We start from the raw sequence: 14,857 nt of genomic DNA, 5'->3' as shown, positions 1-14,857 counted from the left end.
CATGAAGGTGTGGCTGAAATTCTGCACGTAGAAAAGGGATCAATCCGGTATTCAATAGGATCACGTTTTTCACTCTTTCCTTTATTTAGCTATTAGCTAACCCGATCCGCCATTAGAGTTGCAAACGGTATATCTGGAGGCTGGGCACGCTTGTCAGGTTTTGTAACCGTCGGTGTTCACTCTATCCTTTTTTATTACCCTACCACTGCACACATACAGGCAGAGAAAGAAATAAAATGTCCGAATCCGTTACTCTACCAGCTGGTCTGACTAAGACGATTCTGAGGCCTGGCCATGGCCCTCCCGTCCGAACTAACGACAAGGTGACCGTCCATTGCGTCGGGATGCTCGAGGCTGATAGGAAAAAGTTCTGGAGGTGAGGACTAGGCTAAATATACTTGTGTCATCACTAATTCCAAATATGGTTATCAAGTGCATTTTTTAGTACCAAAGATCCAGGACAGCAACCGTTCACGTTTAACGTGGGTATCGGGCAAGTAATACCAGGTAATGCGTTTGTTATTGCATCTTGTTTTTATTTATGATTATCTTTACCATATTTTGTTACTCCTCTCTCTCCCTCTCTTGTCACTCCTCCTCCCTACAGGGTGGGACCAAGGCTGTCTCTCAATGACGGTCGGTGAAGAAGCTGAGCTTCATATTGCTTCTGCTCTTGGATATGGAAACAGTGGCTTCCCATCATGGGGATATCCTTTTAACATAATGACGTGTGTATTTGTTTATGGCTTTCCTGTAGTTTGAATTTCAAAAATTTAAGTTCAGTGCATGTGCATGCATTTATAACTCTTAATTATATAAAAATAATAAGAATTAATAAACTTTTGTAATATGTTTTAAAAAGTTAATAGACCGTTTTCCTTGACTCTCTCTCTCTCTCTCACGATTCCACCTAATGCAAATCTCATTTTTAGAATTGAGATTCTTTCTGCTACTAAATCTTAATCCCATTCCAGGAGAGGATACCCTTCACTCTCTTGTTTTATAAGAGATTAAATTGAACCAAATGCAACTGTTATGTAGTGTTACATCTTTTTTTCTGTACCATAGTTACAGGGAAGAAATTTAGTCATTATCATTATTATTGTTGTTATAATTGTTATTACGACATGGTTGACATCTTGACACTTTCTCACTTGTCAATTTTTATATCTATGTCTAACATTGTTGCTGTTGATTAAATTATTATTATTATTCTGTTTCCTTTTATTTTGGAATCTTTTCTCTTAGTGACTTTGAAAATTTTTTTTCACATTTATAAATGACAATAAATTAAAAAATATTGCTCACTCTCTCTCTCTCTTTTGCTGTTAATAGTGTATTACACTACAAAATTTCATGCGAAGTTGTACTGCAAAATGTCAGTGCATTGTGGTTATAGTATTATCGTACTATTATTTACTACGAGTACAGATCAAAATCGATCCTCTTTGAACTATAGAACTGTGCATTGGCCGAATTAGCTTTACGTACCCAAACTCCCTCTGGGAAATGACTACAAAAACAGAGTAAAGAACATGACTTAATTGGCTCTCCACACACAAACAGGTTCAATTAAACTTCAATCACAAATTCTTACTCGTTTTCTGTCCATTCTTTCATTTGGGTGCTTGAAAACGGACCGTGTATCTCTTCATCTTCTTCGTTCTTCAAACGATATTCCCACATCACCTCGTCCGACAATGGAGGAGGCCCACTGGATGTTTCTCCCTTTGAAGTGCTCGGGACATCATCGGAAAACATGTCGACAGGTTCTAAGGGGAATCAGCAGAGGAGAGAGTGATAGAGAAAGAAAGGTGGTGAATAAAAGAAAGAGTTAGAGTCATTTACTTCTAGCTTCCTCTTCTTTGTGCAGTTTGTATTTAATTTTTTCATAAGTGTCCTCATAGACACCTTTAAATAAAGAAAAGGAGCATTATAATTATATAGGCTAGTTCCTTTTGTCTTGTTCTTACTGTAGTCTCCAATGGCAACTAGTTGATCGGCACAACCAGTCAATGCGTCTACATTCTTTCTCTCCTCCTCTTTATCAGCTGAACTCTAAATAAAAAATACAGTAACACCCTCCCCTCCCTCACTCGCCCCTTTATCTCACTTTATCAGTTTCTGTAGTCTCTCCTGTAGATTTCTTTTTCTTTTTTTGCTTGAGTCTCTCACTGGCAGACATGCTCCTGCTACTACCTAATCTTGCAAGAGCCTAAAACAATACCACACAGCATACACACATTCATATATAAAAGTACATGCACACACCTTCACTACAGTCTCTCCAGGCTTGAGTATGTTCAAAATTTGCTGATAAATTGCTACTTTGTCGACAACCTCCTCAGCATCTCCTTCTTCATCTTTATCACTGGCAGCCATTGCACCTTCTTTCCACTGTCTCTGCTCCTCAATCTTAAAACAAAAAAACAAGAGGAACTAACGCCTCGACTTCCATTTTGATTTCCTTCTCTCGATTATTTTAGATGTTACTATCAACACTCTTACTTTGGCCCAGTCGACTCCCTCCAACCAAGTGTCCTGTATAGCATTAGGATCAGCCTTTTCATAATAGTTACCATGGGCATCAAAATACCTACGTTATATACGTTATGAAAAAAGGCGTGGCCGCTAGTTATTGAATTAATTACCCATCTTCCATCTCTTCCTCTAGATTAAATGGCGTCAATTTAATGTCCCCGTCGTTTGCCTAGTAATTATAAGTGGGCGTGGTAATATAGGTGGGGCTTACAATTGTGGTTTCTTCTTGGGCCCCAAGGTCCTCGTCGTCAAGCCCACTTTGCTGTATAGTATCAATGTCGTCTTCTTCATCACTATCAAGACTGTGTTTAGCTTTGAAACGGGACTCTGGTGGAAGATCACGTGATCAGTGACAACATCACGTGACTTACTTCTCTCTTCTGTTTGATGAGTAAAATCCGTTTCTTTGCTCTTCTTGTCCGGAATGTCTACCTCTTCTGCAAACGCGACTTTTCTCTGCCTCTTCTCTCTTTTGGAGGCCATTTTTATTGAAAGGCGTGGTCTCAGAACTGGAAAATCGGAACCAGGTTCCTGTGGCATGGGTATGAGATTAGCCAGCGCCCGGGCCTGAGTCTGAAGCCGTTCAAACGCCAATGAATATCATTAACAATACAAAGTCAACGCCCTTTGCGGATAGCTTCTTTCTCTGGCCTCCTACGGTGAAGGAATGATGGCTGCAGTGCAGTAGACCCCTCTGTGCTTGCTACAGTCCTGAGCAGAGCTTGAGACCAGTTTTAACTTTTAGGCAATACTTTTTGACCGAGATTTCATCTCTAAGTTATAGAGATAGTAGGTAGTCTGTAGGATTCCAGCTACACACTTCGGTCCTTAGCTCCTTTGCCCTCTCTATTGCTTGCTGCTTCTTAAGCAGCTACGAGCTCCATTCACCCGACAACCTCAACTCTGTAAGTTTTAATACAAATATGTGTAGGCAGAGGAAGAGAGGGTAGAGTGAGAGTAGGAATGAGAGGAAGAAGTAAAAGCACGCAACGCGGACATTGCCTTGTGTTTTGCTGTCGAATTATCATCACCCTAAACTTAACAGATTGTTAACAAGCTGTACATACACTATCTTGCACTTATTAATGAGTGTCTAACACAGAATGTATCATAATGCTTATATCAGCACTCAATCCATTACTTGATTTTATCATCACTTTATTTATTCCTTTTCATTCCCCAACCCCCCTCTCTCTCTCTCCCCCTCTCTCTCTCTTTCCTACAGCTTCTAATATAATTAGTGATTTCTGGAGTAGTAACTATATAACCTCACTTTAGACACTAGTGATGGCTCAGTCCATTATAACACAAGTGACTAGAGAAACAGATAGCTATACGCCATGTCCTGGTACAGTTAATGATAAAGGTCAGTCCTATAATCTACATGTATATCTGAGTCAAAACAATAAATTACAGTCACTGCCAGATCTTTGTGTTGTTTTTCATTCTTATCTTTCTTCCTAACTCTTTCTCTTTCTTTGTATATCCATTTGTTATAATGGAACACACCCTAGCACATCATCTAGTTTGATACTCTCTTGCTAATTGCTTGATATCATTGTACAGACTCAACAAACCTTGTATATCTCTCTCCCTCCCTCTTTCTTTCTCCCTCTCTCTCTTTCCCTCTCTCCATCTCTCCCTCTTGATTGTTGTTATTTCTATGCTGTTTTCTAAATTATTTTACACTGTATTCCAACACCCTCTGTATGTTATTGTACATGGTCTACCCACTCCTAGGTATTTCGATTTTTATAATTAATAATTGTTATCATAATAAATACTGTATGCATAATTATAGTTTTGTTATAATATACTTTCTGTAAGATAGGAAACACAATCAATATAAGATAAACTCAAATATGTTTGTTTTGCCTTTGAAAGAAAGGATTTTATAGCTTTTTATGTACACATGATATTGTCACCTTTTTAAGTACATCTCTCTTACTCTCACTCTCTCTCCTTCCCTCTTTCCCTTCACTCTCCTTCTCTCCTTTAAATTCTTGTCATTTATTCTCCGTGGCTTGTTTCTCTGAAGTCCAGACCGTTAGCTAATGCACATGTTAAATATATTTGTAACGTAGGGCTTCGACATCTTTCAGTCTCTTTCTCTCATTAAACATATTCTGTTTCTTATCAATTTGTGCTTATCCTGTTAGAAGGTGGTGCGTGTTATTTTAGTGATTGTATTGTGTTGTGATTATAGTGACAGTGAGCTGCAGAGTAAGGGATTCCTCTGCTTCACTCCTCCTCTTTGCTTTAGCTTTGTACACTACTAACTAATGGCACTTAAATGTACAGACAGCCACACACACACACATATACACACATTATGTAATCCACTTTACAGTATACCTAAGTAAATGAAGCATACATGCAGATTACTGATAATCTTTGGATTACATTTTGCACATTTCAGTTATGTTGTAGCACTTTATTATTTAAGATGTTTCATTTTATACAGTCTCCATGTCCTACTGTAGAGAGAGAGAGAGAGAGAGAGGAGAGGGATCTGTGATGTTATTGGTTGTTTAGTTGTGGTATCGTGTAATACAGTAACTTTGATGTTAAGTTATTGATTAAAGGTATTATATTAGTATAGTCATTCTTATTATACTATTAGTAAAGTTTATCTTTCTACACTAACCATTAATTACCTCATCTATTTCACATTGTACAACCACTAAACGATAATTACTATTAACATAAATTTTACTACCAGACTAATCTTCACTATATAGCTCGTTGCTCATAGAACACACACACACACATGTACATGTATATACTAGCCCAAACCTTGATTTCATTAACACGTTGAATATTATATCTGTGAGAGTGTCTGTAGCATTCCATAATTGTGTTTGCACTCTTTGCAGCTGCTACATTGAGGATTGGAATAACATCTTGTTATTTATTGCATTTTTTTCGTCATTAGGATCTATTAACACGACTCCAATTGATACCAGCGTCAAAGGAGAGAGAATGAGATCTCACTGTATATGTCACTGGCTCTTCTCGTGTTTCCGGGGCGACGAGACCACACCTGTTAATTCCCTTGACGCAGAGGACCAACACAACTCGGAGGTGACAATTAATAATTATTAATTAACTATAGAGGAGAGAGTGTCAAAAGAAATTTTATACTTTGTAATTATTGAATTTCTTGTTGATGGTATTAGCCCAAAAAGGGCATTTTTTCATGGACAATTGCTTTATGGCTGCATGCTCATTGACCCTGTACTGTGAGTGTTTGTATATGTATTATCACCCTGTCTTGTGGGCTGGCTGGGGGATTTTTCTTTGTGTTATGTGGCAGATTTTCAAGCTTTAGTTTAGTGTTCTGGTTAACTTGTTGCTGTCGTTGACAATTTGTGTTATGTTAAAGTAAATTTGTTGACTGTTATCAGGCAGGAAAATCAGAGAATCTATCATTATTGTCCTTTCTTTCTCTCTCTCTCTCTCTCTCTCTCTCTTTATCACAGGTTGAAACACATCATTCAGAGTATTTGCTAAGACCTCTAAAGGCAGGAGAACCTCAACGAAAATGCATAGTAATTGACTTAGACGAGACTCTAGTTCATAGCTCATTCAGGGTAAGCCATCTATATTGCATCAATATATTTTTTGATGCATTAATTAATGCAATAGTGATATTTGCATATAATAGTACATTGAGATATTCCAGTAAGGTGTAAGGTGTGTGGTTGACTTGAATGTATCAAATAACTCTTGACTTTGTGAAGTTATTTCATGTACATTTCTCTTAGTGTGGGAGGAGGGAATTCTTATATCCCTATGAAAGTAAAGCAGCTGTTAATAGTAACAGTTACATAAACTGGTAGTAAATTGTAGTTTTTATAGAGTTTCCTATTAGCAGATAATGAAATAACTGGACTAATGTATGTGTAATTATATAGTCCATCTCTCTCTTTGTTTATCTATTAAATACATCAATTCTGGTCTACACATGTTAATCATTATAAAGTGTTAATTTTTACGATCTCTCTCTCTCTCTCTCTCTCTTTTCAGCCTGTGCCCAGTCCAGATTTTGTGGTTACAGTTGAGATTGATAACATACAGCACCAGGTGTATGTGCAGAAGAGACCTCATGTGGATGAGTTCTTAAAGAGAATGGGAGAAATGTTTGAATGCGTTCTATTTACTGCCAGCCTCTCTAAAGTAATAACATATACATGAACATAAAATATTAGCTTATTTACCTCCCCCTCTCCCTCTCTTTTTCTCCTCTTCTTTCTCTGTCTCTCTTAATTCCTCTCTCTCTTCTCTCTCTCAGTATGCTGACCCAGTAGCTGATCTGTTAGATAAATGGAATACATTCGATGCCAGATTATTTAGGGAGTCCTGTGTCTTTCATAAAGGCAACTACGTCAAAGCAAGTCTCTTCGATTCCCCTTCTCCTTTTTTTACTTTTCTTCTCATTCCCATGCAGGATCTAAGCAAACTTGGTAGAGATCTAACCCAATGCGTCATTATTGATAACTCTCCGCAGTCCTACATATTTCACCCTGACAATGCAGTGAGTGTGTGTGTGTGTGTGTGTGTGTGTGTACCTGTTGTTGTTTTTGTTACTGAACTTGATACATTGTTGTTATTATTGTTGCCATAGTGTTACTATTATCAAGATTTCATTATTATTGCAGTCGTTGTTGTGACTGACTTATCATTTAGTTATTATTTGCTAATAATAATAATATTATTATTATATTTCATTTATTAATAGGTACCCGTTACTTCATGGTTTGATGATCCCAATGATACAGAGCTGTTAGATTTACTGCCGTTTTTTGAGGGACTTGAGAAAGTTGAAAACGTCCTCACTGTACTGGGCCAGAATAATAGCTTCCACTCTTCAATCTCTTCTCCGACTCAGAGCTCTCCTTCTAATTCTATACCGTCTTCTCCAAATTGACGTGTGTGACGTTATATATATATTATAAAATACATATAATACATGAATATTAATGTAATATATTATTATTATTATTATTATTATTAATCTCTTATTATTGTGGAATTTTAGCTAGCTAATAATTCTATTATTTCTCCCTTCCATCTCTCTCTTCCTATCTCTTTAATCTCTTTATGCACTTTTCCTGACAGAGCCATTATCCATTCTATATTTACGATTATTATTATTATTATTATTATTATTATTGAATATGCATGATGGATGACATACTGGTCGTTCTTTGTCACTTTTTAATCCTTTCTGTGGTCTTTTGTTTTTTTTGTTTTTATGCTTTTTTTGTTTTAAGTGGCTACCCAGCTTTTTGTGCTTTGTCTTAAATGAGTGGAATTACTATTACTCTTATTACTATTTTTTGTTACTATTATTATTATTATTATTATTATTATTATTATTATTATTATTATTATTATTATTATTAGTTATTTTTGTATGATAAGAGTCACAGGTTTTAAAATAAAATGAATGTTTTTGCAAAAAAAAAATCCTTTTTGTCAATACCTGTTGGGTGGTGGATTGAGTGCTTACATGTGTGAATTTACTGATTAGATTTGATTCTCATCAAATATTTTTAAATAAAATAAAACAAATATTAACAGCATATAATAATAAATTCTGGAAATTTATCAAAAAATACAATAACAATAATAACGAATTAAATAATAAAGAAGAAGAGAAATAAGGATAACAATAAATGTAATAACAATGATAACAAAAATAAAATTGTTTGATGTTTTCTATTGTTTATACTTTATATTCAAAGTTACAGAGAATAATTAAAGACAGGGTTAAGTTAACCCATCCAAAAATTTTGTACCTTTTTTAATGTTAAATTAATGTAGGATGTGCCAGGTTATCCTTCTTTTATATTCAGTTATTTGTAAAAGGCTATCGTGGGTTGTCCTCTCTTGTCCTCTTCTTGTGGTTAACAGTTTACACAGGGACACTGCATGACACTAATTCTTATTAGACTGTAACATTATAACATTATAAAGTACATTATTTTATGTCTACCAGAAAATTCATTAAATATGGGATTTTTCTCATAGTCATTTTTGAGAAAATGCCCTGTACTATATAGTACAGGAACTTTGGCCGAATTTTGGAGCAAATTAAAAAATTTGTAAACAATTCAGTTGTAATCAGAATCATCTACACAACATGAGTACGTGTATAATGTATCAGGAAGTGTCATTAAAATAAAGAATTCTCTCCTAGTCATTGTAGACCCATTTCTACATAAAGTACCCAGTACAGGGTGTTCCATCAAAATAATTTTGAAGCAACTTAAAAAATCAAAATAAGAAATCCAAGAATCAGCTATGCATCATAAAATAATTTCTTTAGTTATTTATAATATCCTGTAATATCGCTAAGATATGCATAATAAAAATTTATTTCTTTTAAAATACATAAGAAGACTGTATATTAATAATTATATAGCAACTAAAACTCAACTAATAACAATAAAAAAGCAAAAGGAAAAGTTTCAGCAATATAATAAATATAATAATAATAATAACAACAACATTATTATTATTATTATTATTATTATCTTCTTAGTGAGTTAGTTTGGTCCAACTATTCCAATTAGAACCTGTTTGTAATCTCCTGAGGTGTCTCCTTCAATCATCTTAGACAGAGTCTTGTGATACTTGTTCAGGAACTCTCTCTTTATCTCCACCATATCAATCTAAAACCATGCAAACCATCAATAAAATAATGACATAATAATTAAACTAATGACCTGTACTACTGCAATATTATAAGGAGTCAATTTTTTGCAAAAATTATAATTTTAGAGGATTCTAAAATATACAACTAAGTTATTACAAGCTATAGGTAACAACTAAGTCTGAAAACTTTAACTTAATACAGTATTATGCGAAAAGCATAATTCTTCAATCTGTGAAAATGCAATCTTTTTAAAGATAATATTCTTTATCACTTGTATTATCAAGCACCCTCTACTTTATTTCTCTCTCCGGCTTACTTCAGAGCGTGTTACCACAATACGTATCAGTGTGCTGTCATCAGTACCGGCTCCTTTCATGCTCTTGTACAGTTTCTCAGCAAAATATCCAGGCCTATTCCTAACACACATAACTGAGAGGAGAAAAAATAAATACAATTATTATAGGAAAACCAGTTGAATATTGGGTCTTTAAATCATAATGCTTTCATCACACTATGTGCACAGTTGCTTTTTATCACAGTAGATCAACTTGATTGACTCACCTACTGTCTTGAATCCTTCCTTCAAATCACCAGACATCTCACGGTCAATAGAATTAAGAATATCTCTTTGTGATATCTATGGGGAGAAATACATGTACATGTACATGTAGAGAGCTCAATAATTACACTGTACATGTACATGTACGTACTTTAGTATACTCTTGGAAGGTGGCCCTCAGCTGTGGGAAGCTACGGAGAGCTAGGATCTGATTAAACTTTGACTCGTCAGTTCCCCATTTCTTCTCTCCTGCCTGATAGAGCTCATTGGCCTCCCGAGTGGCCCTAGCCATGTCCACAGTAGCAGTTTCTTCTCTGGCTCCCTGAGGACAAAGGAGAGGGTAACAAAAATAATAATTCAAGACAGGATGTATGACTAATTTATTGTTGTACAGAGTGGTAATTAAAAACAAGGTGTTGAACATATACATGTAAAAATAACGTCAATGTTTCTTTGTCGTATTAATGATAGCTTTAATTACATTTGGCTATTATGGTCATACAATTAGTCTCCTCTTTCCTTCTCTCACTTACTTGACACATTGAGACAAGGAGACGCTTAAAATGTCCGCTGGTCTCGCTCACAACATCCTTCTCAAGATTACGTCCGTACTCTAGAGAGTATACAAGAATATACAAGAGTACACAAGAATATACAAAAGTACACAAGAATATACAAGAACATGTACAAATGGCCTTAATTATGAACAAGAGTATGCAGTAATATACTGACCCTTCTTATATTCCTGAACAATATCGTTGATTTCTTTGTTGGTTCTAGTGCAGAGTATTTCAATGAGGACCGACTCATCGGTTCCAAGACCTTTCATAGCGGCACGGAGACACTTGACGTCATACTTGACCCTGGACTCCATCAACGCAATAACGCAATCCTCAAAATTACCAGAGAGCTCGGACTTCAACTCCTTGATCAGATCCTAAAACACCAAAAAACCATGAACTACATGTACATGTACATAAGTAAATGTACACTGTACTTGCAAGAGTCTTGAAGGTACATGGANATGCACATGTACACATGTACATGTAAATTGGATTTACCCTGAAGGGATTGTACATGTACATGTACATGTCTTCTATTTTGTCTACATGTACATGTGTATATAAAATACTGATGTGTATGTGTGTAACTTTTCCTACATGTATTTCATACATGTATTTCATACGTGTACATGTACATGTACATGTACACATAGTAACAGGAAGGAAGAATTGGGCATTGGAGTGTTTCTGGTTATACTGACCTTTCCATACATCAGTTTGAACTTTTTCTTTATTTCTTGTCTCTGTTCGTTGCTCCTGGAAACAAGGACATTAATGATGGCCTTCTCATCAGTTCCTGTTCAGTAACAATAAAAAAGTATAAAAAATAATAGTTAATTTGACTTTAATTGTGCACTGTTGGAGAGTGAGATAACAGGAACTCGATAATTGCTACTCACGCAAGAAATGCTATAGTACATGTACATGTATGTTTGTGGTGATAACCGACTGCCACTTTTAAAATGGATAATATAAAAATAACTGTAAATTCCTAACAAAAGATGATGCTGTAATCATTAATCCTAGTCAGCAATATGTACATGTACATATTCAATAGCTGAAACATGTACTGTACTACTATTGATAAGAGGGAGAGAGTGTGTGGTATGAAATGTACATGTACATGCACATGTACAGTATTGTACATGTACATCTGATATTTCCCATTCAGCAAAAAGTTTATTCATAACTGTGACATAATTATATGCTAGCTCTTTTGTTGTGTTGTAAATTTGAGCTGATTCTGATCAAAATTGAATTTTAAGACTACTTGAAATTTGACAAAACGAACTATATATGGTACAGGTGAATTTCACCAAAAATAAAAAGATAGAATTCTTCATTTTTATAATTTTTACTGATGCATATACATGTATTTATGTTGTGTAGAAAGTTTGAACTCATTTCGATCTAAATAAATTTTTTTACAAATTATTAAAGTTGCTCTGAAATCGGGCAAAAGTCCCTGTACTATAGTACAGGGTTTTTAGCAAAATTTCGTCAAAAATGAAAAGGAGAGAATTTGCCATTTTTATAATTTTTTCATATGCATGTACATGTACTTATGTTGCGTAGGAAGCCTCAGCAGATTCCAATCAAAATGACATTTTTTATAAAATTTTAAAAGTTGCTCTAAAATCATGTGTACATGTACATGTACATTTTCTGATACAAATATCCCTACATGTATAGAGAGTTTCTACTTAAAATTACTCTAAAATTTGGCCAAAAGCCATGAACCACATAAAAAACAGCTGAAGTAATATCAAAGGCAAGGCAAGTCTAAAACCATTATTACCTCAACACACAATGTACATGTAACTACTGAAGAATCCATTTTTGATGTGTTCATGCAGCCAGTAGTTCATTAATAATTAGATAACAAAGCATAGATATAATACACGGAACAGGATTAGAAACAGGATCACGTGAGCGTATTATACGTTGAAACACCCCTAGTTTGCCGGGAATTGGTCCCGTAATGGAGTTAAATGGAGATACTTTGTGGGACTCTCCAGACGATATCTGATAGCTTTATAACTAAATATCTGCTTTTATGGTTACTTCTTAACCTCTTACAGTGCACTGTGATGTTTGTTATGGACTGCGTTTAATAGTTTAGTGTACTGACGCCATTGAAATATGGCCTTTGGTTTCGACATGCCATAACTTTCTAAAACTTCTGTTTAAGCACTAATAAATGTGTTAATGCACTAAAGATCCTCAGTGAGTAGCCATAAAAGCTCATACTAGTGCATCTTGCCATCTCTTGAAGTTGCTAGAGTCCCACAAACTTTAGCCTACGCTTCACTTACCCATTCCTTTCATTGCTTTACGCAGTACCTCTGCATCTTTCTCAGAGTCAAAGTTTGGAGCCGGCCTCACTGTAGGGGTCCCCTTCTCCTGTTCAACAGAACAAAAAGTACATGCAATAGAAGAGACCATGTCACATTACCTCATTGACTGACATAGCTGCCATTTGTGCAGTTGGGGGCTGAGCTACATGAGGAAAGGGAGGAAATGGAAAGATTGTAATGTATGAATAGTGAAATTAAATTCATGTACATGTACATGTAGAATTTTAGTGCCAAAATGTATAATTATCCATTCTTGATTACATACATTATATGTTCATGGAAAGCTTATAAGTGCTAATGCTTGTCTGAGACTGCTGATAAATTGGTTTTGAGGACAAACAAACAAATGAAGTAACATCTGCTTGACATGTGAATAGCATATTTACAATGGCATATTTTACAATAAACTTACACATGAAAGAATGTACATGCGCACATAATGAGTATAATATCTTGTTAATACTGTGACATGTAGAGAAACAAGCATTTGAATTAGAGTTGTCCATATAAGGGGAAAAGTATCATAAGTACATGTATGACGCTGGCTGTAATTAGAATAAAACTATAAATAGAACAAGTGTCTGTTCCAATAACTATACTACAGTACATTGTATCTGGCAACAATGGAATTCAAAAATAATGTAAATAAGCTATTGTGTTAGAGTACAATACAAGTACATACAGTATTATCATACTGGAGTGATATTGCTACTACTATACCTGCTGGTGGCTGTGTTGGAGGAGGTTGCTGCTGACCAGGGGGTGGGCCCCCCTGAGGAGCGTATCCACCAGGAGGAGGGCCATACCCACCCCCAGGGGGAGGGGGCTGTCCATACCCGCCAGGAGGAGCATATCCCCCGGGGGGAGGCTGCTGTCCGTATCCGGCAGGAGGAGGGGCATATCCAGTAGGTGGAGCTCCATAACCAGGCTGACCAGGAGGTGGACCATAGCCTGGGTATCCTCCTGGGGGTGCGCCATAGTTTTGCTGAGGCGGTTGAGAAGGATAGCCACCTACATGTAGTTATAATAATTGAAAAAAAAGGGTCTTTAAATTGCGATATACCTGAGTAAGGTGGGTATCCGCCAGGAGGGGCAGCAGGATAGGACCCACCGGGAGGAGGCGGGTAGCCACCACCACCAGGGGGAGCAGGGTATCCCCCAGGAGCAGGAGGGTAGCCGCCAGGGGGTGGGGGGTAGCCACCAGGGGGTGGGTAACCCTTTAAATGAAAAATAACAAATAATAAATTATATGCATGCATGATGATTGGACATTGTATCATTTCCTATGCCTTAGGTAAACATAAGTTACATAAGTATAAGAGAGTAGGAAACTGAAAGTAATGCACTCACATACCGGTAATAGTGACCATAAACAAAATATTAGGCATTAATTTTGATTTGAAATCAATGTACATGTACATGCATAATGATGGGCGGTTTCATTTTTTTAACAAATGCAAGATGTTAAAATAAACTATTCTAGCACTAAAATAATGTGAGGCCTCCTTCTATAATATTACTTTACATGCAAGTGCAGAAAGACTATTAATTAAAACCTGCAGCCCTATAAAGGGAGCTAGCCCTGCCAAATGTTAGTAAATTGGCACTCTTCACTGTTTGTGTGAAAAATGGCCGGCCCAGCTAGGTATCTTTCTAGCACAGCAGAGGCAATAGCCAGACAGCTAAACAAAGTCTCGTGCAAGCAGACACAGCACGTATGAGGTGGGACTAATGGAGACTAGACAGGATGCTAGGCTGGATATGAACAATTTTAATTTGTCTCTCTAGGCTCATACGTCAGGCGTTCGTCTGCAGAGCAGGAATGAAGAGAGACTCACTTGCTGAGGCGGGTAGCCGCCGCCACCAGGGGGAGGAGGATAAGCCATTAGACCCGAAACTCTAGAGTGACTAGTGGGCTGAGCAGCAGAGAAAGAAAGAGCAGAATAATCGTCAAAGTGAAGGAACAGCTAGCAATTGACTTGTGGGCGTGGTTTTAAAAGTCAAAAGTCAAAACAGCAATCACGTGATCTCGTCATGATTTAAAAATCAAATTTCAAAATTCTTATGCAGCTAACATTGACTGATCTCGGTGATCTGTGATATTATTCATGTTATTTAATAGAATATTGGGACACTAACTTAATTTGATACTTTTTAAAAATGTTGCATGGCT

General features: G+C 36.2%; 4 protein-coding genes across 4 annotated transcripts; 2 read left to right on the top strand and 2 right to left on the bottom strand.

Moving 5' to 3' along the window:
- The first annotated feature begins 55 nt into the window (after positions 1 to 55).
- LOC100638671 (peptidyl-prolyl cis-trans isomerase FKBP12-like) lies at positions 56 to 1,260 on the top strand. Its single transcript, XM_003383393.3, has 5 exons — positions 56 to 157; positions 220 to 376; positions 446 to 507; positions 608 to 707; positions 903 to 1,260. The coding sequence occupies exons 2-5, from the start codon at positions 237 to 239 to the stop codon at positions 961 to 963; spliced, it is 363 nt and encodes a 120-aa protein (XP_003383441.1). The 5' UTR covers positions 56 to 157; positions 220 to 236; the 3' UTR covers positions 964 to 1,260.
- On the bottom strand, positions 1,223 to 3,048 carry LOC100638542 (CD2 antigen cytoplasmic tail-binding protein 2-like). The gene is made up of 10 exons (XM_003383392.3): positions 2,913 to 3,048; positions 2,753 to 2,868; positions 2,652 to 2,710; positions 2,509 to 2,596; positions 2,272 to 2,415; positions 2,114 to 2,215; positions 1,974 to 2,058; positions 1,849 to 1,911; positions 1,598 to 1,772; positions 1,223 to 1,513 (listed from the first exon to the last, which is right to left on the bottom strand). Exons 1-10 carry the CDS (start codon positions 3,022 to 3,024, stop codon positions 1,420 to 1,422), a joined length of 1,038 nt encoding a protein of 345 aa, XP_003383440.1. The 5' UTR covers positions 3,025 to 3,048; the 3' UTR covers positions 1,223 to 1,419.
- A 120-nt stretch (positions 3,049 to 3,168) lies between these two features.
- LOC100638416 (carboxy-terminal domain RNA polymerase II polypeptide A small phosphatase 1-like) lies at positions 3,169 to 7,849 on the top strand. The gene is made up of 8 exons (XM_020005243.1): positions 3,169 to 3,446; positions 3,767 to 3,907; positions 5,477 to 5,625; positions 6,024 to 6,134; positions 6,571 to 6,720; positions 6,836 to 6,934; positions 6,992 to 7,078; positions 7,283 to 7,849. Exons 2-8 carry the CDS (start codon positions 3,829 to 3,831, stop codon positions 7,469 to 7,471), a joined length of 864 nt encoding a protein of 287 aa, XP_019860802.1. The 5' UTR covers positions 3,169 to 3,446; positions 3,767 to 3,828; the 3' UTR covers positions 7,472 to 7,849.
- Positions 7,850 to 9,087: 1,238 nt separating this feature from the next.
- Positions 9,088 to 14,702, bottom strand: LOC100638289 (annexin A7-like). Its single transcript, XM_020005235.1, has 12 exons — positions 14,523 to 14,702; positions 13,748 to 13,901; positions 13,405 to 13,695; positions 12,783 to 12,826; positions 12,643 to 12,730; positions 11,029 to 11,123; positions 10,497 to 10,701; positions 10,298 to 10,377; positions 9,916 to 10,086; positions 9,767 to 9,842; positions 9,522 to 9,634; positions 9,088 to 9,221 (listed from the first exon to the last, which is right to left on the bottom strand). Exons 1-12 carry the CDS (start codon positions 14,568 to 14,570, stop codon positions 9,096 to 9,098), a joined length of 1,491 nt encoding a protein of 496 aa, XP_019860794.1. The 5' UTR covers positions 14,571 to 14,702; the 3' UTR covers positions 9,088 to 9,095.
- Positions 14,703 to 14,857: the final 155 nt, after the last annotated feature.

Source organism: Amphimedon queenslandica, unplaced genomic scaffold (genome assembly GCF_000090795.2).
Source record: "Amphimedon queenslandica unplaced genomic scaffold, v1.1 AMPQUscaffold_13511, whole genome shotgun sequence".
NCBI lineage: Eukaryota > Metazoa > Porifera > Demospongiae > Haplosclerida > Niphatidae > Amphimedon > Amphimedon queenslandica.
Note: the sequence above shows the minus strand (reverse complement) of the source record. Positions and strands in the feature narration are given on the sequence as shown.

What these genes read in the sequence shown, in the direction of transcription:
- LOC100638542 (XM_003383392.3), bottom strand. Translation starts at nt 3,024, where the DNA reads ATGGCCTCCAAAAGAGAGAAGAGGCAGAGAAAAGTCGCGTTTGCAGAA. An exon ending in GAGGAAGAGATGGAAGATGG is followed by an intron (nt 2,597 to 2,651) that starts GTAATTAATTCA and finishes TATATAACGTAG; the next exon opens with GTATTTTGATGCCCATGGTA. An exon ending in AGTTGCCATTGGAGACTACA is followed by an intron (nt 1,912 to 1,973) that starts GTAAGAACAAGA and finishes CTTTATTTAAAG; the next exon opens with GTGTCTATGAGGACACTTAT.
- LOC100638671 (XM_003383393.3), top strand. Translation starts at nt 237, where the DNA reads ATGTCCGAATCCGTTACTCTACCAGCTGGTCTGACTAAGACGATTCTG. An exon ending in GATAGGAAAAAGTTCTGGAG is followed by an intron (nt 377 to 445) that starts GTGAGGACTAGG and finishes TGCATTTTTTAG; the next exon opens with TACCAAAGATCCAGGACAGC. An exon ending in TATCGGGCAAGTAATACCAG is followed by an intron (nt 508 to 607) that starts GTAATGCGTTTG and finishes TCCTCCCTACAG; the next exon opens with GGTGGGACCAAGGCTGTCTC.
- LOC100638289 (XM_020005235.1), bottom strand. Translation starts at nt 14,570, where the DNA reads ATGGCTTATCCTCCTCCCCCTGGTGGCGGCGGCTACCCGCCTCAGCAA. An exon ending in TGTTCAGGAATATAAGAAGG is followed by an intron (nt 10,378 to 10,496) that starts GTCAGTATATTA and finishes TATACTCTCTAG; the next exon opens with AGTACGGACGTAATCTTGAG. An exon ending in TTGTGGTAACACGCTCTGAA is followed by an intron (nt 9,222 to 9,521) that starts GTAAGCCGGAGA and finishes GCATGGTTTTAG; the next exon opens with ATTGATATGGTGGAGATAAA.
- LOC100638416 (XM_020005243.1), top strand. Translation starts at nt 3,829, where the DNA reads ATGGCTCAGTCCATTATAACACAAGTGACTAGAGAAACAGATAGCTAT. An exon ending in TGGTACAGTTAATGATAAAG is followed by an intron (nt 3,908 to 5,476) that starts GTCAGTCCTATA and finishes TTTCGTCATTAG; the next exon opens with GATCTATTAACACGACTCCA. An exon ending in ATAAAGGCAACTACGTCAAA is followed by an intron (nt 6,935 to 6,991) that starts GCAAGTCTCTTC and finishes ATTCCCATGCAG; the next exon opens with GATCTAAGCAAACTTGGTAG.